The sequence below is a fragment of the Cyanistes caeruleus genome, chromosome 11 (assembly GCF_971803275.1).
Source record: "Cyanistes caeruleus chromosome 11, bCyaCae1.hap1.1, whole genome shotgun sequence".
Taxonomy (NCBI): domain Eukaryota; kingdom Metazoa; phylum Chordata; class Aves; order Passeriformes; family Paridae; genus Cyanistes; species Cyanistes caeruleus.
In genome coordinates, this window is record NC_141711.1 from 17,343,699 (window position 1) to 17,367,750 (window position 24,052).

The 24,052-nt window shown below is 40.5% G+C and overlaps 2 protein-coding genes across 6 annotated transcripts in view; one reads left to right on the plus strand and one right to left on the minus strand.

Annotated features, from left to right (window-relative positions):
• Positions 1-15,538, minus strand: part of CENPP (centromere protein P) — a 113,462-nt gene extending 97,924 nt beyond the window's left edge. Inside the window, exons 1-7 of one of the 4 annotated variants that reach the window (XM_086845192.1) lie at positions 12,507-15,538; positions 11,445-12,443; positions 10,166-10,320; positions 9,577-9,734; positions 9,140-9,228; positions 6,797-6,885; positions 1,746-1,842 (exon numbers count right to left, since the gene is read on the minus strand). In XM_086845192.1, coding sequence (XP_086701318.1) covers positions 1,746-1,842; positions 6,797-6,885; positions 9,140-9,228; positions 9,577-9,734; positions 10,166-10,302 — 570 coding nt within the window. In that variant the 5' untranslated portion in view covers positions 10,303-10,320; positions 11,445-12,443; positions 12,507-15,538. Of the gene's footprint in view, positions 1-1,745; positions 1,843-6,796; positions 6,886-9,139; positions 9,229-9,576; positions 9,735-10,165; positions 10,321-10,630; positions 10,666-11,440 lie in introns of all 4 variants that reach the window. The other 3 variants (XM_086845193.1, XM_023935579.2, XM_023935580.2) reach the window with 3 other exon arrangements.
• Positions 12,862-23,154, plus strand: NOL8 (nucleolar protein 8). 2 transcript variants are annotated; one of them, XM_086845186.1, is made up of 16 exons: positions 12,862-13,000; positions 13,142-13,204; positions 14,028-14,106; positions 14,396-14,543; positions 15,465-15,533; positions 15,846-17,753; positions 18,051-18,167; positions 18,492-18,611; positions 18,941-19,025; positions 19,379-19,523; positions 20,010-20,093; positions 21,003-21,277; positions 21,488-21,614; positions 21,920-21,990; positions 22,692-22,774; positions 23,086-23,154. In XM_086845186.1, exons 1-16 carry the CDS (start codon positions 12,862-12,864, stop codon positions 23,137-23,139), a joined length of 3,567 nt encoding a protein of 1,188 aa, XP_086701312.1. In that variant the 3' UTR covers positions 23,140-23,154. The 2 variants fall into 2 exon arrangements, with proteins under 2 accessions (XP_086701312.1, XP_086701313.1); XM_086845187.1 differs by having other exon boundaries at positions 19,382-19,523.
• Positions 23,155-24,052: the final 898 nt, after the last annotated feature.

A 24,052-nucleotide genomic window follows, 5' to 3' on the forward strand; every position in this document is an offset into this window, starting at 1 on the left:
AAATAAACAGATTAACAGTAAAGCTAGAAACCCAAGACTCCCCCCAAAGAAGTTTTCTCTCCAAACAGGGGAGTCTAAAGAGCAGGTAGGGGGGAAAAAAGAAATACAAAGATTACAGACTCATTTCTAATGTTGTGTAAGTGTGAATATTAACAGGATAGACTCTTGAGTTGGTTTTATGCATATATTAACAACATATGTCTAATTGCTTTCCCACAAATTACTGAAACCATTAAATTACAAATACACATTCTCCTTGTCAATTTTGTTATTTGAATTGTCAATTTTGATCCTTGAACCCTATTATTAATCCTCTTATCTGAGAAAGTCTTCTGTTTCAAAATGAAATGATTAGTAATGCTAACAAAAATAAGAAGGCCTAAAATACTCGTCATAAGCACGCAGTCAGTCATATTTGGTAAATATTCTCCCAAATTGGTTTGCCTTTCAACTTTATACTTATATTTGCCCATGGAAATAGAACTACCTTTAGAAAGAACATCTGTAATACTGACAAACTTGTAAGGTCTTCAGTGAATTATCTTCACACATCTTTTAGCAATTAGTAGACATTTTCATTTTTCATACTCAACAGCTGAACAAATACTTTTTAAAACTGCTTATCTAACAACAATTTGAAAATTGTCTCCAAACCCATCTCTTTTCTGTTTTCTTTTTTTTTGTTTTTTTAAATGAGAAATATTTACAACAGTTCACCAAATCACTGTCCCAGAAACCACAGTCACTGCTGATGTAAGGATCAGAAAGCATCAAGGGAAGCTTGATGGGAAAAACAATCACAAAGACCAAAAGCTCTTGGTGCTCCACCTTTTCTATGGAGGAATTAGAGAAAAACCCTCACACAAAATCCAGCAGGATTAGGCAATGCCAGTTTATTGCTCAGCTGGGGATTGGATTTTTTTTTTTTAGTATTGTCAGAAAATAGAACTCTTTTTTTCTATTCTGGTTGATTGGATAATATAAATTCATTAATGGAACTCAAAGGCCTAAAAGACTGAAAAAATAGGAAATTATGCAGTTCCTACTTGATACTACAGCTGAAAAGATGGTGTAGAGCTTAATGACAGTAAGTTCTTGAGGTACATAAAACACAGCCAAGAAACCACAAACAATTAAACATCCTTCTCTAACATAAAGCAGCATATAAAATGTTTTGTGTCTATAAGACTAGTATTTTTACTACAAGGATTAGTTATTTATCTTAAAACCAACACAAATCCAAAAAAACAAGCCAAATACCAATTAGTCAAATTTAAAACCAAGCTCAAGTACTGTGTTCCAGTTAGGAGGGAGGAACAAATTCCCATACAAGTAAAACACTCCAGAACTGAAAGTGCTGTCACCCAAACACACGCTGACACATCTTCAAGACAAACAGATGTAATCCTTCAAAACCAACATTTACATGCCAAAGACTACAAGTGTTATTTTCTTTTAATTTCTTCTTTATCCTTTTTTTAAAAAATCAAAATAGAATATAATACCAAAGCAACTGTCTTACTCCTTCACAGAAAGGCGCAGTCTTATTTTACTCCACCCCTGAGGAACACAGCAATTTCTGCTCAATTTCCCCATAACCACAACACAAATTTTTACCACCACATACAAAATTAAGATGACATATTCTGATAAAGACAGCCAGTTTCACCTCCAATGCTCTGTCTTAATAAACTTCTTAAAGCAATAAATATTGTACTAATAAATAAAGGCTTGATAGACACTACCTTGAAATGCAGGAAGGTCCGTCTACGATGCTCGTGCCACTCAGCATAGGTTAAAAGGCTTCTGAAAAATGTTAGAAGATCTCCACGTTCTTCAGTGCTATAAAACAAAAATATATTGTTTAACACAGTGCTAATCAGATGTATCAATTCTACAGCCTAAAAGTCACACTTAAAAAAAATTAGTATTGTTTGAATATGAAGTAGAAATGATCCAAAATAAGAATGACAAAGCTGAAAAAAGCCGAGTGCAATAATGGAATAAGAGGTTAAAGAACACATTCCTAAACCAGTGTTTCTCATGTTAGTCTGATGTGTAAAACGCAGGAACAAAGTAGTCACCTGCAAATTCTTAGCTTGATTTTATTCTTGTTCAACTTGTTTTCTAAATAAATTCTAAGAGGTTGCATAGTAAAATCTGGACCTGCAAATTGGTAAGATTTCTCAAGTTGTATCACTAACCTTCAAATATTCCCAAAATCTTTGTCCTAACCAACTAACTCTACATGACATGTTACTTTCAGCTTTTCAAGATTAACCTTGCAGCTTCAGTAGAAAAGAAGGCCTGATCACACAGGGCATCTAAACCAAAACTTTTGTTAGTTAAATCTTGATGTGATCTTATCTCCAGAGGAGAGGAGCTCCAGCCCTCTGAACATCTTCCTAACTCTCCTCTGGACCTGCTCCAACACAGGACCATGTGTTGTTCCTTCTTATGCTGGGGTGAGAGAGGGAAGGAAAGGTAGCCAAATATTTAATTTTTAGATTTCTAGTAAGGATCAGGATAGAGAAAGGAAAAGATACATATATAATATAAGGTGACAAACTGTCAGCACACCCAGAGCTGCTGGGGAAAGGAGGAAAAGCTCATAAAGGGTGTGCAGTTTTCATTGAACAAATGCACACAGAATGTTAAACTCCACCAAAACCACATGTCACCATAGCTGAAGTAACATGATTATTTAACCATAAGGGTGAATGGCTTCATGTCATTGTTGATATGAAGCCACAGACTATTAGCCATCATCAAAATACACCTGGCAAGCACTGCTTTGGAAGTACAAATATTGATTTTGGTTACTAATACACCATTTTAAAAGTTTACAAAACCTGACTGATGAAGATACTTGCCTGATGTCTGGGAATATTTCAGGAAATTAAAGTATTTAAATTCTAATGTAAATTTGACTTGTAATGTACTTTCTGTTTGAGATTAGCTATTCTTTTTGGATTTTCAGAACAGCTGAGATCAGAGACTGGAGGCATTTGCAGAATGGCTGCAGCAGTAGATTACCAAGTCAGTTCAACCTTCCCAGGGAGAACTGTGCCTCCAATCCAGCTGTATTTAATATACAGGGACAGCAGACCTCAACATGTTGCATAAAGAAACTGGGAAAAAAATACATTAAGGTCATTCAGATATTGAAAATGTGAAAGAAAAGCCAAACAAGCTTTATCCTAGCCTGGAAAGAACAGCATCATTAAAGGAAGTTACCACAGTAGTCACAGCTGCCAACAAAATTAGGCCAAGATGAAAAAAATGCTGGCAGCACTGGGAAAAGTGAGTCCCTGGAACACAGACACACTGATTTACAATAGATTCTTAGCTCTGGTCTGGGAGCTGTTTTTAACCACAACTCTGAATTGTACATATCAAAGTCTACACATTCTATAGGAACTGTGGATCCCTGGTAACAGCTGCCCACATCTCCATGCTTGGAGAACAGGTTCCACACAAACTGCACCAGGCCTTTTCAATCTCCACTTGTTTGTGGAATAGAATAACACAAAGCTTTTTTACAAAGCTCAAATTATTTTTTAAGGACTTAGCAATTTTTATAAATATCCACATTTTGACCTTGTTTTAGCATTGTTTTTAGTTTATTTATTTTTTTGCCTCAAAGTAATTTTTAGGTGATGCAGCAGATGAAAATTTTCAAGGCTAGATCATCAACAGGAAGAAAAAGTTTTGTGAAGAAGTTCAAAGAATCAGTATCAAATATAGAAGCAATGTATCTGAGGATGTACTTTTCTCACATAGCACTTTCAAGAGAGAAAACTGAACTCAGTATTTAGAAAGGAGGAATCTGTTGGCAAGAATAGCTGTTTGTAGATCCATATAGGCAAAAGAGTAAGAGAATGCATAAGAGCACAGTGAACTCTCACAGCATTGAATCTACCCATAAACAGTAATTCCTAATTAGCCCAAATTAGCTTAATTCTTCCTGCTGAAGTCAACTACACTAAATGCTAAAATACCAAGAAAACATGGTATAAAATAACAAAGAAGTAAGAAAGTGGATGGTAAAATTCAAGTTTGTTTTTTTCTTTTTACTTTGAAAGAATTTAGCATTACAAAAATCCATGTGGAACAGAAAACACTTGTCTCCAACACCAACATCCATGTTACAGAGAAGTCATCCAAAACCAGCTAGAAGGATATTCAGGCAGAGAGTAACTCTGTCAGGTTAAAATTAGGTTAAAATGGGCTCTTCATCCAAACATCCTTTCACTTTCACAAAATAGCAGCAAAACACAGGAGTATGTAAGAAATCTAACTGCTGTAAAAGTACCTAAGCCTCCTTTAATGTGTTCCTTTACCTATTTTAAGGGAGAAATCTATTTTAAGTGACTGCAGAATGCAAGACTTCCTACATTAACATAGAAAACCAAAGCACCATTCAAAGCTGGGGGCAGAATTCCTGCTTCACTTCATTTGCAAGAGACCTTGCCCATGCAGCATTTAATATAATACATATTTCCTAAATCTTGCACTCTGATTTACAGATTCTAACTAGTTAGTAAAAAGAAAGAGCAATTTTCATACTGCTTAAAATCTCTACTTGCCTGAGTAATCCATGCAAAGGTTAACTCCCCCAACAATTAATGGGGTGTCAAGTCAAAAAAAGGAAAAAGGACTAATAAGAGTTTTTTTTTAGATGTTGTGATTCTCAACAGTAGTAAAGTATAACATTAAGTGATAACTGGTGTCAAGGGGACACAAGTGAAATACAAAAAAGACAAATATTGTGATTCCATTTGCATACATCTGCTATTGTCACAAGTTATTAAAGAAATTCTATAATAATATATCCACTTTTTAAAATGTACAACTCTTATATAGAGATGTACTATTTGTATATAGCAGCAGTACCTGCACACTATTGAATTTTGCTTTACTTAAAAAGATAATGCTCAAGTGTTCTAGCATTCCTCTATTTTCTTCTAAAGCAGGAACTGAATGCCAAATTTTGAACTCTGCTGCTCTTAAAGAGCATTTTCTGACACGTAATATGAAAAAAAAAACAAAGCCAAAAAAAATTAGAAAACTGAGGAGGAAAAAAATCCCAGCCAGGAGACAAAACAGAACAGAACTAGATAATGGATTTGGCAAGACTGGGCCAAGGAAGTGAAAGGAGAAAACAAATTGGTAGGGAGGCTGAAAATGAACAAAACAGACCAGATTCAGCTGGTCAGGAATGGAGGGAAAAACAGGGAAGAGGTAGGAATTTTAGGAATAGACTAAAGAACAAAGGCCTAGTTGGGGAAAGTCTGAAACTGGACATGAGGGGATTACAACTTGGAAAAAGAAATGAGGAGCAGCCCAACAAGGGGATTGAGCAAACAGGCCCTGAAGGGACATCACAAATTCAGGCAATGGAGCAGGGGGTGCTCTCGAACAGGCACTGCCAGCACACACTGTGGCCAGGACATGGCACGCAGGAAAAATGAAATTTGAAGGTGTTGTGAGGGAACAAAATGGAGTTGTTCCCCACCCCCAAATTTCCCATATTTTTCAACCTACTGACCCCACTGATACTATTAGCCACGTGGCTACAAGGTTATTTGCAGACACCAAGCCAACAGGTGGCATGTGCAAAGGGAGGCTCAGAAGAAGGCACTGCTTGCTTTGTTGACAACTTCCATCATTCATGAAAACTTGTATTTATTTATTACTGGCACAAGGTGAAAAAGGAGAAGAGGCAGGGATGAGACAGCATTGCTCCAGCCAGGATGAAATAAAGTCTGCCACTACTTCAACACGTTCCCTTCCAGTGTGACTATTAAATTCCAATACACTTCTGCTGTCATAAAATACTCATGAATAAAACAGGGCAATTTCCTCTTCTAAATCCCACTTCTTGAGAGCAATCAACTGTTCTTCCCAGTTACACCACAGCCTTTAGTAGGTTTTTATGGAAATCTCAAAGCCTTTAAGTAAAAAAATCAGTTTTCAGTAGTCTACTGAAGTCTGAGGTAACTCAATAGACCTCTCCCTTCACCCATCTGTTGGGCCTTCCTCTCCCTCCCCAAGACCAAAAAAATAACAGAACACAAAAGAAACAAAAAAGAAGAATTAAATCAACTACTCAGTGATAATAGATTTGTTCTCAGAACAGCTTCCTAGCAGAATTCAGTGGAATACTGCAGACAAATAATTTGATCATTTACTCATCATGTTACCACAAGAAGTTGGCATACTCCAGAAAATAATAAAAAACGGCATTCATTTATACATTTAAATTTTAGTATGCTAATTTTCTTAAACCATTGTACAGATACACTATTTCATGTTTTTAAATTATATACTTTTCAGATATTAGTGAAATAAATCCTGATGCCAATAAGAGAAAAGGAATTGAGAACTGAGAATCAGAAACAGGCAAATACTGGAGAGGGGTTCTGGATGTGCACTTTAGGCATTACCCACACTGCACATCTGCAGCTTACATACACATCTGAGGAACAATTATATTAATTAAAGTGCAGTAGCAGAGATTACCATGTTACCTTTCTCTTCAAAAAGCTAAAACACGCTATAATCCAAAGCCTGGCTCTGTTTAACTTGAATTTGTAATGATCCTTCCAGATCTTGAAAATCCCATGCCTTTCATCTTCAGGATACAGATGAGGGATAGGAAGTGTTTAGGTTGGGCTCAGGACACGTCACATAAAGACACTGACTGCCAGCAATTTACATAAGAACTCAGTACTGCATTTAGTATCTCATATTCCAAACAATAACTTGCCTTGAGCAAAAAATTCCATCTTACCTTGAAACAAACTTGCTCATATTTGAATCTTCTCTGGATTCCATTATAATGCTGAGATCACTAACAACAGCAGACACTTTCTCATTGTTCTAGATTGGAGAAGTAACAACAAAATATTTTAGAAGTTTCTCTGGCAAGGAGAAAAATGTCTGTTTATATATTAAAAAAATAGAAAAAGGTAGATATAAATGCTGGTAAGTACTATAATCCTTAAAACAGCAATTTTTAAACTATGTTTTGTGTGTGTGAACAGTTTCTTTCTTTCATTTTAAGAGTAGTATTATTATTTGCACAAGGCTTTTGGAATAATACCCGAGTTTGTCAGCATAGAGACTATATACGTATAAAGGAAGGGTCATTACATCCTTTAACATCAATCCCACTTCTTTAAGATTCTTCTCATTTTCTAACACAACCTTTAGCTGCCACATATATCAAAAATTTCACATATGAGGTTTTATCTGTTAGTTTTGGGCTGGTTTTTAAATTTTGAACCCTATAGTTTTGTCTCAAAATATTGTCCTTTTTTGCAATTGCTGTTACTCAGAAATATGTACAAGATAATAAAATTATTCTAAATTAACTAATAAGCTGTTAAAGAATGAGAACATTTCTACTGGTCAGAGTAGAAATGAAGCCACAAAATAAGTTAATTCTCTTTTCTACACATTCTTGAACACACCAAAGTAATGGATTAGATAACAGTGAATGAAAAAGCTTAAAATCATGGTTTGAAGACCATAGGAAATGCCTCACTTGAAACTTCTTACACCAACTCACTACAAGAAAATGGGAATGACAAGAGAGGACTGCACACACATTTCAGCAATCCCTGTATTGCTTGGACAGAAGCCATGCTAACACTGCCATCAGATGGAAATCTAAAGATAGGAAAAGCAAAGCAAGGCACTACAGGGATTAGTGGATGTACTAAATAACATCACGAAAAATCATTTTAGGTTTAGAGCACTAGGTTCAACAAGGTGATGGAGGTGTGGAGAAGCTGCAAGAAGTCACAAGCTAATGTGCCACCTTCTGAAGGGATTGGTTTGCCAGTGTGGGGGGGGGTGGGTAACTAACATGCCAAAATGCCATTGTGAGGCCAAATAAAAAGATTTAAAAGGAAAGCTCTGGGCAAGAAAGAAACTCTATTTAAATGATTGCTTTCCCAAAAGGCTTAGACTTGTTTTTGCTGATTTTTAAGCTCATGTCCTCTCCTAATACCATGGAACTGAGTTAACTCTAGGGTGTCTTCACTACTAGAATAAATAGCTACAGTTAACAGTGTGAAAAAAAATATTCCTGATCTTCTGCTGCATACCAACAGACCTGTTACCTGCTGGGCCCTTCCCAAAAACAGCTGTCACCTTTTACTCCTCAGGACAGGTGAAACTGGTTATAACTGCACTACCTTGTCCATGCTAATGTCATACCATGTACTTCTAGCAAACAAAACAATTCATGCAAAAATTAGCTCAAAACTATACTTTTACAGCTGAAGTGAGGATTTTTAAGTATATATACACCTGGTATTCCCTCTCATCAACATTCAGAGTAGCCCAAATTTTAGACATTAGGCAGCCAAGTGCTGCCACTCAGTGGTGCAATGGCTTTAAGCACCAATACCATTGGCAGTAAACTTAACACCCAGTAACCCCTCTGAGCCCCACTGGCACAAAAAGATATCATCATGCTGCAGGAGATGCAGCTAAGAAACATTCCAAGTGCAGTTTTATACAAGTAAATGTAAAGAGGCATCATGAAGACCACAAGTTTCAAGTCACAAATAGACTTCAGTGGTTTCTCATTCAGCTGAACTCTTGCAGTTTCAAAGGATAAAATCCATGCGTGGCTGTCTAAATATTCATAAATTCATAATGCAGTTTTATAACTTATAAAAACACATCATTCATAATTCCCAAATTCATAATGTGTTTTTTCTAAGGAATAGGAAGGACATCTTTGCTGTTCACTCTCAGTGCCATCACATTAAATTAAAAAAAACACAACTTCAAAGCTGAGTTGGGTCAAAGGGCCCAGCAGGCACCTGGCAGAGCTGAAGGACAGCAAGTGCAAGAGCATCCTGCAGGTTAGATTTTCCAACTTAAATAATTCTGTGGTAACTATTTTGTGGCTAAACACAAAACCTGGCCTTCAGAACTATCTCGCCTGGATGCACACAGAATTCCAAAGTTGGGTCCAGATGTTAAAGAGCCAAAAATACCACTGAAACTTAGATTAAACAGTTGAAGATTTCAGCTGGAAAAGGAAGCACTGACATTTGTCCATTTGAAGTTTTATTTTATAATTTTTTTTTTTTTAAAAACATACATTGACCCTTACCTGCATTTCAAGAAGCTGGAATTCCAGTTGAAAAGAGAAGGAGTAACACTTCCCTGATAATCTATGCTTCTGCACCGTCCTGTCTCTAGCTGTTATAAAATCAAGTTAGCAAAATAATCAATTACACTTCTATTCAATGACTACTGCATTTCTTCCTTTAGTCATATTTAAAGTACCAACTATTACCACTCCTCATGTAAAGAAGTTTAAAGTGTTAAAAAACTCCAACAACTAACTCCATGTTCCCTCTGTGCAAAGCACAACAGTAGTCTGTCATTTTCCCATTAAGGGCAATATTTACTCAGAAAATATTCTGTCAATGAACCAAATCCTATTGTATTTTAAAGTAATTGTCTTTCAGCTAACAGTGAATTAGAACAGAGGTTTGCAGATGACCTGCAACCAGTATGCTCAATAAAGGGCACAAAATTGCTTACTTTTTTCCACTGTTTTCTTGGAATGACTTGTGAAATGAAACCCAGTAAGCTCCATTAAAAATGAGAGATCTGTTTCTAGACTTTCAAGCTGAGCTTTCAGGTCTGATGGAGATTCATGTCCCCTGGTTTCTCCCTGAGTTTCCCTTTGGAATGATTTTCTAGAATGGAAAAAAAAAAAAAAAATCAAAAGGGGAAAATACCTAGAAATAACATATCAGTACAGCAATATCAGTAAATAAAAGGCATTGGTAATGGGGTCTGATGGTTTTCAGACCCAAATCAGTTTTTAAAGAGTCAAGTTTCAGATCACATTGCTGGAAACAGTAAACTATTCTAACTTACATAAACCCTTCTATTCACTGCCAGGTAGGCACACAGGTGGAAGTGTCCATTTTGAGAAACATGCAAAAACATGCAAGAAAAGGGAACTAAGATGCCTGTACTCATCTAAGTGACATATTTTACCCACAGAATTTACATTTACCAACATAGGGAAAGTCCTAACATAGAGGAAAAAGCTTATCCCAAGCAATTTTGACAAAGAAATCCTATTAATCTAACAAATGGGAAAAATGATAAAAAGGCATACATTGACTTCAGTATCTCCTCCTCAGAAAAGAAGGTGGATTCTTGTCGGATATCTTCATACTTTTCTGTCAACAGCCTAATTTCTTCTTCCAGTGCCTGGATTTCTTCTTCATAAGCTTGAAAAGTGCTCTCGTCCATTTCTCAGAACCACTGTTACTTCATAAAACAAAACAAGGATTTTTCTCAGGAACAAACAAGGAATCAGCTTTTTAAAAATACAAATGTAACATTAGGCAGTTGTTTTAAGATACAGAGCACTGCACAGTCTCCAGAGACAGAAGTTTAATCAGCATCTAATGCAGTCAAAGGCTTTAAGAACCTTTTTAATTAGTCATTATTCGATCCAGGAGTGCATCCAGCTGTTTTACATTTGCTGTAATAGAACAAGCTGCTCCACAGGTGAAAACCAATTGCAGTCAGATACAAAAATGGAACCCAGCTTTGACCAATTGACCTAATGACTCACCTGAGCAGACGAGGCACAGCTGCTCCTAACACAATCTGCCTTCAGAGTAAACAGCAATAAAGAGACACAAATTGCAAAGACGTTTCACCAATAATTAAAAACATAAACCTCAAAACAGTTTTCAAGAAAAATAATAATCTGACATTCAGCCTAACTACAACACATTCAGAAGTCTGTAAAAGACATTATGTACATCAAAGCTAATGTGCTAATATTTTTGGCAAGGAAAAGCCCAACATTTAGTTTTGTGGTTTTTTAAACCACGCCTACTCTATGTGCAAGTTTCACACTAACATCGCTCAGTAAAAAGCAAAGGGGGGAAATAAAATTTTATTCGTTTATTTCATAGGAAGCAGTACCTTTATAACACACGTAAGAAAACAACATCAAAAGCACATTTTGCATTAAAAACTTAATTAACAAATAAAGGAAGTATACACAATTACATAACCATCCACTCATCACCAGATTTTTTTTAACTGGATACAGTGAAGAAAGTCACGGTCATAACAAAGATTATGGTGTGAAAAAGAAAAACATTACAACAACCAGAACATTAGCCGAGGTCAGCTGATCCCTCTTTTAACAGAAGTAACAAGACAAACTACTTACAGCTACTTAAACTCAAGGATTTCTATAGGCTGCAGAAGTCTCAAACACTAGTTACGACTTCAAAGATCTTATATCTAGAAAAAAATACTCTTTAATCAAGTAGAACAAAACTTTTACAAACATTTCTCCTATTATATATCATACGCGTATATATTTATAAATAACTGTGCATTAACAACACAGCTTTCACATTTCTACCTACCTGCCCGTTTACACCCCCGAGTATTTGACTTTATGCTGCCACAAGAGGAGCTGGGAAGCGCTTTGGAGAGCTTGTAAGAACCGAAACGCTGCGTTCCGTGCCCGCTGCTTCCCTGCGGATCTTCAGGGCTCTCAGGGCTAGGCCGAAATCGCGACTGGTCCGAGGAGCCGGTGCTGACCCGCGCCGAGGCTTGCAGGAGACACAGGAGCCCCAGGGGCGGAGCGGGTGTCCAAGCAGCACAGTCGGGAGCCTCGCAAGCCCCGGCAGCCGCCGCAGCCGCGGACAGCAGGCGCTGAGGGAGGAGCGGAGGGAGCTGAGGGGAAGGGCAGTGAGAGCTCGGAGCCGGCGCGAGAGAGGAGAGGAGCCCTCAGACCCAGCGCGCGCGCCCCGCGCTTTTCGAACCGCGCGCCAAGCCACGAGCCCGGGCGCTACCACAGCTGCTGCCCGAGCGGGAGGCGCTGGCCGCGCCTTCCTTCCCCTCCCTGTCCAATAACAGGGCTGTTGAGGGATAATTCCCGAGTTCTTTATTGTAAATTAAAGGGAAAAGCCTTGCTTTGTCGGCTGTTCCCTTATTTACGTTAATTTTTGCTCACGTCTTCCGGAAAACAGCCCTGCTTTTCTTCCCGGTTAGTCAATTTCAAAGCGTCTGCTGCCACAGGACCCAGCCCCCGTGTGCTCACCACCCTTGACCGGCCGGAAACATGAACCCGGCAGCCGATCGGAATCCAGCGGCACCAGGAGGCGGAACCCTTTTTTTCGAGGGAGGGCTGGGAAGAGTTGCGAGGGGGAAGGTAAAGTGGTGGCACTGCGGGGCTCGCACATGGCGGCGGTGAGGCCGGGCCGGGGGCACCTCCGGGGGTGGCGGGGCTGGCGCCCCTCAGGCCGGGGGTCCGTCGGCATCTTCCGGGAGGGCTGGGCTGTGGCTGTGCTGTGGCTGTGCTGGGCTGTGCTGGGCTGTGCTGTGCTGGGCTGGGCTGGGCTGGGCTGGGCTGTGCTGTGCTGTGCTGTGCTGGGCTGTGCTGTGTTGTGCTGTGCTGTGCGCTGCTGTGCGCTGCTGTGCGCTGCTGTGCGCGGCTCGCGGTCCCTCCATAGGGAACTCCGGGGTTATATTGTAAAGAGACTTTCGCGCTTATTCTCGCGCATACAGATCCAGGGTTTTAAATAAACCCTAACGCCTGAACCCTGGTTTCCTGCAGAAGCGCGTGGTTTGCTGTCGCTGCGCTGGGACAGCGCGTGTGACCTACTGCTAATCAAAGGAGTGCTCTGCTCATAAGGTTCTTCGTGGCTTTTTGAAGCGCTGATTTGTCCCTGATCCGTTATTCTAATCACATTATTCCCGTGAGCGTCCCTGAACTGTTTTGTTTCCTTGCAGAGGAACAGAGCGTGTGTTCTGGGTTTGACGCCTTGACTTCGCAGCATGGAGGAGGAACAGGTTTCCAGACGCTTGTACGTAGGAGGGCTTGGCCACACGGTTTCCAAGGCTGAGCTGGAAGAAAGATTTGGCAAGTTTGGGCGTGTTTTGGAGGCAGAGATTATTACCAGAAAAGATGATCAGGGTAATAGTTTTCTTTCATCTTTTAAAAGTTATTTGCTTTTCTGTTTGGAGCATGAAATTGAATTTTTGCTTCAAAGACATTTAGTTTTAAAGGAAATGATGAACCTACATAGAAGTTAACTTAATGTTTGTCGTTGATCAGGGAATCCTACGAAAACTTTTGCTTACATCAGTGTCAACATTTCTGACGCAGATCTGAGAAAGTGTAAGTGCTTTGGGTATTTTTTTGTTGTGTTTTGTTTTGTTTTCTTCTTAGTTATGTTTTTGAGCCAAGTTATATTGCTGGTAACTCATCTCATGTTGTCATGTCCAGTTGTGGTCACAGTAGAGCCTTTTTCATTCTCTTGTCAGGTTGATTTTATTTTCTTTTAGCTGCAGTTTTATGGAAGTTGCTTTGCTGAAGTTTTCAGAAATTGCTGTGAGCAGATTGAAAAGATTCCTTGTGACTGAAGTAGGTGATTTGTGAGTTTCAGAGACTCACAGAATGGTCTGACTTGGAAGGAACATTAATGATCATCTTATTGCACCCTCCTGCCATGGGCAGGGACTCCTTCCACTATCCCAGCCTGCTTCAAGCCCTGTCCAACCTGGCCTGGGACACTTCCAGGGATGGGGCAGCCACAGCTTCTCTGGGCACCCTGTTTGCTTGTTCTAAGCCTTTTATGAAAAGGATATGTGCTTCAAATGCTTTCATCAGGTCTATGAAACACCAAAACTGAATTACGTGAGAGGAAACCTAGAAGAGTAGCTGATGTAAAGCTTTGTTTGCAGTGTGCCCCTGCATCTGGGGAATGCTGCTATTAGGCACTTTTGAAGTGGGAACTTCAGTTTTGGATGTGAACCTTCTGGTTGAAGATTTGCATATTGGTCCTTTCAGTTACAGCCCTAAGCCAAGTGAGCAATCAGGTATAAGGTCATGTCGAGGGAACCTTAGGCTGCCATAGAAAGAGGCCTAGTGAAGTCTGTGATGTGCTTTTTTTTTCTTTTTAATGTAGAAAATACTCATTTCCTATCTCTTTCTTTTGCAGGCATATCAATTTTAAATAAAACAAAATGGAAAGGGGGGACACTGCAAATTGAGTTGGCCAAAGAAAGCTTTTTGCACAGGTAGAAATCAGTCTTTTTGAATGCACATTGTTGCTAAAACTACTTTTTTTTTCCTGCTTATCTGATAATATTACAACAGTACTTCCCATCTTGTACACTCTTATTGTTTGTGTTTTTATAGACTCTGTGGGCTGTTGATTTATGTTTGATGCTGTAACACATTTTGCATCATTATTCCCTCAAAGGTGATGAGTGTTAATTCCCTGAGTAGTGAATGGTGGGAAGGGATCACTGCCAGCTCCAGTTCTGGGCACACTTTTTTCTATGTGTATTGTACTTTCTGCTACAGGCTGGCCATGGAGAGGGAGGAGGCAAAGCTTCAGAAGGAAAAACCACAGAGAAATAACCAAAAGGGTCTGTTGGAATCGCTGAAAAAGACAGGAGTTGTGGACTTCTACATGAGAGCAGTACCAGGTACAGAGGTGCCAGATCATAAGGTATGGTGGGGGTAGAGATATAAGAGAAATAAAACAACAAAAAGAAAGCTCATTGCATCTGAATTCATGCCAAATTTATGCTTTATGTAAAAAACTTAATTATTAAGGGTGACAGTCCAAGCTGTGAAAAGTACTCTGAGGAAATACCTCATGTGTAGACATGGAGAAGGCTCCTGTCATTTTTTGCAATGACTGGTAATAATCATGATCATATTGTCTACTTCTGAAATGAGGAAATGCTTATTTCAATGCTCACAAAAAAATGGAAATTTTTGTGAAATGAGGAAATGCTTTGTTCCTCATTTATATTGGGAATATGGTTGTGTCACCCTTTAAAGCTTATAAAGGGAATATGTGACTTATTTCTATGCACCACATAATAACTTTTGGTGACGGGGATGGGCTTCAGCACAGGATCAGGGTCTGCACATGCTTACAAAGGTAAGAATAAAATCACTCAACATGAAAATTTAGGCAGCAAAATTTGTATTCACCACAAAGTTTTCAAAGCTGTTTGCTAAGCACAGAATGGTTTAGGAGGGATTTAATTTTTTTTTTTTGTGAGAAGGGGGAAAAGAGCAAAATAATTGTGATCCTGCCTTTGTAAGTACCAATGTTAATTCATAAGCCAGAAACCCTGTATTAAAAACAGTACTTGCAAAGAAATTTAGTTCTTTATTATCACTCTTTATTTGTAGGTTGTTGTTGAGGTTGTGGTTTTTTGGTTGGTTTTGTTTTGTTTTTGAGAAGAAGCCTAGCCAAGTTGTATGGTAGGGCTCACTAGAGAGAATAAAGAAAAAAAAAATTGGTCACATGTGGTTCTTTATTTGTGCTTTTGTTATTCAAGTATAAATATTTGTTTTATTCCAGAGTTACTTCCACTCTCTTTTTTTAACACTGATTATTTTTCTTTTCTTTTAGAAATGGGTAGTTGGAAAATTTGGCAGAGTCTTGCCCATCTTGCACCTCAGGAATCAACAAAAAAATAAAATATCCTTTTCTGATTGTTTGGCCTTGAACACAATTCCCCTCCTTGTTTTGTCATATGGAAAAACAGTTGCTTGACAGTTCTAATTTTTACTGCTCTGTCAGGCTTAATTTAGTGAATCTCCCAAGTAAATCTTGCAGTAAGTTTGTGTGACTTGGATAGTTCTTTTACACTGAATTCAGTTGCTTAAAGGCTTATGGTCATGACATGAAAAAGGATTTTTTTCTGTCCTTTCCTGCAGAATTCAGCCTGCTCATAAAGCTCTGAGTCTGCTGAAAGAATTGGGGTCTTTCAAATCCTTAACTCAGACTAACGTGGTGAAATATGACCCCTCAAAGTATTGCCACAACCTAAGGAAGCTGGAGCCAGACCTGGCCCATGCAGCTCCTGTGTCCCAGCTCACCTGGAACCTGGAAGGGGGAGATGACAGCGCGACCAGGAAGAGGCGAGGGGAATTCCCTGGGATGAGGAAACCACCGGAAAAACGGAGGCAGCTGGGCAGTGAGGCCCTGAATGGAGCAGCTCTGTCCTCTGGGTGCCCATCACATCCAAAACACACAGACTCTCCACAGCTCCGCCAAAGATCGAAACCCAAACCTACTGAGGAGTTGGAATTGCCACCAGCAAGGAGACTGGATGGGAAAATATCAGTGAGGGGTTTATTATCAGATCAAAGCAATGCTAATGGAGTTACAGCCAAAACTAATACCAGTGTTTCTGATAGTGACATTGATTCTGAAGAGGAGATCAGAGCAATGGTAAAGAGAGAGACAGAAAGCCAGAAAGCTGAGACAAGTGTTGAGACTGAAAGTGAGCACATGGAAATTGTTGGGGATAATTTTGAATTAAAATACAGTAGCCACTGGTCTTTAAGCAATTTGGATGCCACAAAGAAAGCTATGAAAGGAAGTAAAGAGAAAGAGACTATGGAGTGTGATAATGGTTATGATTCAGCAGATACAGATGAAATTATTGCTGAAAGTAAAACTGTGGAAGACTCTAAACAGGGAAAGGTGAAAAGAAAAGAAATATTTGGTAAAAAAAAAAGTGGTTTCGTAAATGGCTCCTCACTGAAAACTCACAGTTTAAAAGATGAACACATTGAAAGAAAAGGGAAAACTAAAAAATCCAGAATTGCTGCCTTGCAGAATTCAGCAGCCAGCAGTACAGCAGAGACAAGTGATAGTGACAGCTCTTGTTCAGAGTCTGAGAAAGGGGAGTCTGAAATCAGCTCTGATTATGAGTCCATGATGCAAAACTGCTACCGCTTAGACCTTACCTTGGAGAGCTTAAAAGCATTGGCTACAGAAAACACTGGGACATCTGCAGAGGGGTCAGGCAGTGAACAGACTCCTTGTCAGTCCAGCATTGAAGATAATTCCAAGGATAATACCGTAAATAAATCAAAACTTTCTAAATTTCATCTTGCAGTTAAAAAAAAACCCATCTGCCCTGAAGATGTGCTGGCTGATATTATAGCAGGGGAGGAGGATGCTGCTAAGGAAGGCTCCAAGGGACAAAATAATTCACATTTGAAGTATCAGCCCTTCAGAGGAATGGGGTCCCTTCATATAAAAGAGTTAAGTAAGGACAACACTGGGTTAAAGAAGAAGTCTGTAGAAAGTTTAGGACTTGAAGCTTGTAAATATTACTGTGGGGAGGAGTCATCTAAAAATCAGCCAAAGAACCATCCCTTCTGTTCACTTGAAGTCAGCAGCAAAAAGACAGATAAAGTGCCTTGTGAACAGCATGAGGAGCTGTCAGCTGCTGCCTCCTCAGCAGGTCAGAGACTTCAACCTGGTTCCAGGACTCATTTGCAAGGGAAGAACAAAGTTGTGAGTTTTCTGCAAGACCAAAATTCAGAGTGCAGTGCTGCTGCAGCCGGTACTGACCAGGGTGATGGAATCAGTGACACGGACAGGGATGCTGCAGAGGCCCAGGAACATGTTAAACGGCAGCTGAAGAGTCCAAAACTGCTTTCCAAAACATTAAGGAGGAATACAAGCAAAAAAAATCCAGAATGTGAGGATAATAAAGGTGGGAACGGGAACAGAAGCCTTCTGGAAGATGAGGAGCTTTGTCTTCGTGCTGCTGCCTCAAAGGAGCCCAGTACACTAGAAAAACAGCTCCAGGACAACCAGAGGAGGCTGGCAGCTCTGGAAGAGAGACACAGAGAGAGGGAATTACAGAAGAAACTCATTCAAGGAGCTCTTTCAAATCTGGTAATTACAAATTACCTGAATAGTCCACAGTACAAGGAAGAGGGTAATTAATATATATGGAGTAAGATGTTTTAAAATCATAATTGGATTCGAATTCAAATGGAATTTCTGATGACATTGCCAGTTTTCTTTTGAGAGTATACAAAATGCTACATACCTCCTCCCTGGAATACCTGGAGAGTTGCAAGAGGAATAGCAGATTCCCCTTTTTGTGTCATGGAAATGTCTTTCAGGTTGTCATGTCTGAGTGCACCAGGTATTTGGTATGTTTGACTTGACAGTTGACTCTCTTCCTAGGATAGGGAGCCAGCAGGAAAGCACAAACACATCATCTTCAATTCTGATGTGGAAGATGAAGCTGAAGTGGATGAGTTGTTGAAAAAAGATGCAAGTCTGGGAAATATGAATGGAGAAGTAAGTGCTACTGGGAAAAAATCAGTATGACATAATCAGAAAGTTGAATTTTTATACCGAACTATATCATATAGTAACACCTGAGTTTCCCTTGGCATGGGTATTTTGCCCATGGCAAAACTGAGTAGTCATAACTGTAAAGCAGAATTGTACAAGGTGTGTGGACAAGGTAAGATTGGAAGCACATAGATCAGGAAGAGAGCTGGTTGTGCAAGAAATTTGCTTTTTCAGCTAAACTGGAGAGCAGACAAACAAAGTTGGTACTGATTTACAATCTCAAATTTATGTGAACAGCTGCTTTTCTTTTCTGTTCATGTAACAAAGGAGAAGTCAGCTCCCAAACCTTCGGGCAGACTGTTTGATAGCAGTGAAGATGAGCAAGAGGATACGGACGATGAGCGATTCAAAATTAAGCCTCAGTTTGAAGGCAAAGCTGGTGAAAAAGTGAGTGAAGCCATTACTGTAATTTAGTTTTCCTGTAGGTCTCCATAACACCACTTCAGAAGAACATTACCTATATCATTTCATTCTTGCTGAATATGATTTTTATGAACTTAAAATAGAATTCCCTTAAAGGAAGGACATAATGTGTGGTGGGGAGTGGGAGGAGTTTCTTTGACACTGTTTTCTTTGTATACAAAGAAATTACTGGAAAAGGCATCAAAAGCTGAAGGTAAAGAGTACATTGCCATTGTTATAATAAAAAAAAAAAAAGTTACTGAATGATGATTTTCTTCTCCAGTGCTTAAATAGCATCTGTTTCATTTGTTCAGCTCCTGCAGCTGCAATCCCGCTTTGGCACCGATGAAAGGTTCCGCATGGATGCTCGATTCCTTGAGAGTGACAGTGAGGAAGAAGGTAAAGCTGATCACATTTCCTGGTTACTGGTAGCCATAGAGCCTTTCAACAGCCTTTCCTGCTTTACTGGGATCTTGTGTAAAGCATCTGTCAGCAGCAGGGGAGCTGCACATTTGTGTGATGCAGGCAAGGAACAGATTCAATAAATGCTCTGACTTTGCCATGAAATAGATGCCTATGGCATTTCTAATGAAAGGCTTTCTGCAGTGCAAGGCAGAAAACCTTTAAGTAGCTTCAAGACAAAGGAAGTGATGTGTTCATAGATGTGAGCTTGTTTAATACTGTAGTAAATGTTATGCATCGCACGTTACTGGCTTAGCGGAGAAAATAGAACGTATTTATTTTTCTCTTAGCAGAGACAAACAGCCTGAAGGCAGATGAAGAAGAGGAGCTTGCTGCGGAGAAAAAGAAGAATCTGGAAATACTGGGAAGCCTCCTGAATATCAACCTGGAGCAGCCCAAGCCAAATAAAACAGCCACGAGTGTGAAGAAATTCAAGTATGAATCACCCACTGTCAGTAAAGAAGGAGGTTTAGGAAGGCTAAGGCTTTTTAGGCAGGAAGATGAAAGACCCTGAAATTTTGAATTTTGGAAGATGGGCATAAAGGGTTCCTGTGTGTTGTTTTGGGTTTTTTGCTCTTTTTGGACTATTTGAATTTATGCAGTGTTTGTACTAGAAGAAGTATATGGATAGCTGTATTTATGTAGTTCCTGAGGAGATTATCAGATGCAGGTATAAACTCACTGCATAACACACAATATGTTTTATCTGAAATATCACAATTTGATGAAATGCACTTTGGTTTATGTTTCCTGACCCAGACACTGACTAGAGGGTGCTTTCTAACTGCCAGTTACATTTTGGATCAATTTGGAGCTTTTTTGGTAAATGAGAATTCTAGTCTGACTGTAAAAGTTAGAGGTAGCTTTCAGTTTGGCATTTAGAATATACAATGGTGTTTCTGTTCCTTTCTGTTTTTATAGAGACATTAATGCTCTCCGTTACGATCCGACAAGAGAGGACCATGCAGTTTTTGAAAGGAAACCAAGTACTACAAAAAATGAGAGGTAACTAGAATTGTGGTGTTTCATCCCATAGAAAGATGGTTATAGCAGCAGACTGAGTTTGAAATTATGCAGATTGCTCTGATTTTAGTTTACTTCTCACTGTGGTTGCTAAAATCAACATACATTGCTCTGTAGGGAACAGTGGCAAACTCTCTTGTGAGTTGAACAGGAGAGCAAAGTTTATTACCTCAGATCTTCTTTTATAGACTGATACGTGAAAGTACAGAAAGGTAAAACTGTTATTGGTTAGTGAACTAACACATCACCATCATTGGTCAGTGGGGTTCACCACCCCTCGACCTTCTCTTGCAAGAAAACAAGGAACTGACAAACAGCACCTGCAAGGCTGTTTTCTGTCTCTGAGGATTGTTTTAATTCCTCTTTATTGTTTCCCAGACCACTTTCTCAGGTGAGACTGAGGAGGTTATGCAGCCTGCTTCTCCACAGGCACTGTGCTCCCTGCTTTTGCTCATAGTTAGCATCCATAAACATAGTATAGGAATTGTCACCACTAAAACCAGTATGTAGTGTCATCTTTCCTTTCTAATCCATCTTCTTTCTGCATGCGATTTTCTGACCTCACTGAACATGAGAAAGGTCAATTCAGGGACTTTGAGATTTGCAGGTCTGTGGGAAAAGCATAAGAAATCTGTGCTAAATACCTTGATTTCTATGTTACTGTGTATTAAGTGAAAAGTTACTTAAGGACATAGCTAACTAAAAAGGATACTCCTTCCTGCCTTTAGACTCCAGCCTCAGCTCTTTCCCCACTGCTTACCCTTGAAAATGAACCAATCCTTAACGGCTTGGATACATTTAAGGAGACGTGAAGAGCAAGGTGGCTCTTAGGGAAGCTATCTTTGAAAAGGACATGTGTTGACTTGCTGTCCGTAAACAATCTCATTTCAGAAAAGCCAAAAGGAAGAAGAAAGAAGAGAGTGAGACACAACCTCAGGTGTCTGAAAAAACCTATTATGATATTGCTGCTGATTTAAAAGACCTGTTTGAATCTTCAAAGAACAAGACAGAAAAGACAGTGGAAATACCCTGGGACAAAGAGGATGCACAGGACTCTGCCCCAGACGAACGTCTGGGACCTTTGCCTGAAAACGACAGAACTCAGGAGTCCAGTGCTTTCAAATTTTCCTTCTTTGGAGACACAGAAGAGTTGAGCATCAAAGACGGTAAGGCCAAATGTGCAAGAGATGCCTAGAACAAAGTGGAAAATCTTGGAGGAGAGCTACAGCTCAGAAAATCAGGAAGGAGAAGATTCTATCCTTCCTAAATCTGTCTTCTCCAGTGTAAATATTTCACTTGAAAAGAGGAATTTTTCCAGGCAAGCAGAGAAATAATTTGGTTTTGACTTTGCTTTCATTTTGGTGCTGGTTTTGCAGAACCTTACGTACTTGGAACGATAAAACCAATAAAAGTCACATGGCAAGAAGATCCACATTTCCAAGACAGCAGTTCTGAGGGTGATGATGAGCCTGAGACATCAGAAATTGAGAAGGACCAAGAAAGGCAAGTTCCATTTGTATTTGTTGTCTACTTGTCTATAGTAGTTGGATGCTGTGGGAATATTAATGGCAGCACTGAGAAAATGGGAAACTGACACTGCACACCTCTGAGCAGTGAGAGCCAAAAGGCAAAGACACAGTCAATTTTATTGTAAAAAGTGGGGTTCTTTAATAGAAGGCTTTATTTGCATACTATGGAGTAGAGCTCTTCCATGTACACCATTTCTCTGAGGCACTACAGCTCTAACTTGTGCTCAGGGCATTTGATAGGACCTTTGACAATGCTAAAACCCCTTTGTACTTGTCTAGGTTTCTTTCTCTACCACGCACAGAAAGTGCTAGAGTTTTCTTCTTCTCCAAAGATGACGAACGCCTAAGAGGTATGACACAACTTGTTCAGTCCCCTTTTCTATATTTTTCCCTTTTAAACCCTTACTGGACTTGAGTAAGGAGGAAAAGATGCCTCCTGGTTATGAATGCTCTGTAATCAAAATTTGCCATCCTTTCTTGTGGTCAAAGTTGTGGTAGAATCCCACGAGACAGTCCTGGTAAAAAATAAAGGCTGAGCAGCTTTCTGCCTTTCTTTCAGATAATTACCTCATAGCTATAGGAACTTGTAGAGCTTAGCAAAAACATAGTCACTAGACAGGTTACAGAACATTTTGGATTCTTTCAGGCATATATATAATCTTAGTGTACTGTAATCTTCCAGCCTGTCTGATTTGCAGGGTGTGTTAGAATGGAGATCTCAGCCCTTGGCAGGCAGCGCTTCTGGGGGGCAGCTGTGGGATCCTGCTGCTGAGCATTTAATGCAAGAGCTGCTGTTTCACTGCAATTTAGATTTCAGCATGTTCATGGAGACAGCTGCTGTCTTTCATTTTTCTTAGTACACCAGGCTGCAGTAGGGAACGTTTCTGTTGGAGCCGACATGTGGTGGGGGGCAAGAGAATAGGAGGGACGTGAAGAATAGAGCTTCTGACTTGACTGTTGTGTTGTTCATTCATGTTTGTTGGGAGCAGCAGCAGAATCACAAGTGTTGAACCCTATTGATTGGTGTTCTGTTGTGTTTTCTTTTGTGCAGAGGGCCCAAAGTTATTTTGTAGATCTGTAGAGCTCAATGAAGAAAAAGAGGGTTGGGAAGACAGACGTAGATTATTGCTTGAGGTGAGTATGGAACATCTGTTCCCTGGTAACTGTGGCTGAATGCTGAGCATGGGGAGGGAACACGGCTATGGATGTGCACGCAAAATTAATTCAGGACCTCCAGAAGAGCCTGAAGCTTTGTAACTGTCAGGGAACAAAAGGCTGTTAGTATACTGGTGTGTGTAACATCATGTTGTGATGTCCAGCCACGTAAATCACTGCATCTCTCTCTGTTACAGGAGCAGCTAGCTAACTAGGTGTAAGGGAAGTGTTTAAGAGAAACAGTGAATTTAGAGACTTCTGATAATATGTGGACTTTTCATTATTTTCAGGAATGCTGGAAGAAGCACAAGGATGCCAAAAGAAAAGTGAGAGCAAAAAAATAAATTTACAGATCAGCAGCTTTCATTGTTTCTTCCTTAAATAAGTTGCCAAACAACATTACCTTTTAAATCCTTTCAAGGATCTAACAAGAAAAATACTGTCAAACCCGGTTAGGCAGTGTTTCTGAGCTGGCGCTGATGCTCTCGGGTTCCGGGGAGCCACGGGAAGGCTCCAGTCCAGACCGTCCGGTCAGGCTGGGGCCATTGAGCTCTGGCTCGGCTCTGGAGGCTGTGAGGGCAATCAGCAATGTCAAAGGCCTCCCAGGCCTGGGCCAGGCTGGGCCGGAGCAGTGCCCCCAGCCCTCCAGGAGGCTACGGGCTCTGCCAGGCCCAAAAGGACACTGCCCCCTGCCCAGGGGTGTCTTGGCCTGACAGCCGAGCCCAGAGCAGCGGAGCTGTCACACTCCCCGCTGGTTCTGGTCGCTCTCAGGCGCGAGCAACGCCCGTGGGTGCCCTGGGCAGCACAGGAGCAGCACAGGGGCACTTGCCAGGGCCTGGGGAAGCACAGGGGTCAGCCTTTACACAACGACACAGCAGGAATGCTGCAGGGGACAGAGCCAATGGCAGCGGGCATGAGCAGCTCTGTGAGGCTCTCAGCCCGCAGCATCGACCCCAAGAGCTGCTCTGTCCCTGCCTGCGTGCCTGGCTGATGGGCAGGGCTGGAGGCCTTGGAGAGCAGCGGCCATTGCGGGCACGGGGCTCCCAACAGCTGCCCCCTGGCCCAGCTGGGCCCCACTTGAGGAGGAAGGAGGCTGCCAGCCCTGGCCTGGCTGAGCAGCTCCTGCCTCCTTTGGCTTCTGCTCTGGGCCCCACGCTGGCCACCCCGACAGCCCCTGGGCCAGGCTGTAGGAGGGCTGCTTTGCCCTCACCTGGCTCCCTGCCATCAGGGCCCTCCTGCTCCCTGTCACACATGGCG

Bases quoted from the DNA above. Each gene is read 5' to 3' on its own strand.
- NOL8 (XM_086845186.1), top strand. From the start codon at position 12,862: ATGGAGGAGGAACAGGTTTCCAGACGCTTGTACGTAGGAGGGCTTGGC. The intron at 17,754-18,050 runs GTAATTACAAAT...CTCTCTTCCTAG, and splicing joins AAGGAGCTCTTTCAAATCTG to GATAGGGAGCCAGCAGGAAA. The intron at 19,524-20,009 runs GTATGAATCACC...CTGTTTTTATAG, and splicing joins ACGAGTGTGAAGAAATTCAA to AGACATTAATGCTCTCCGTT.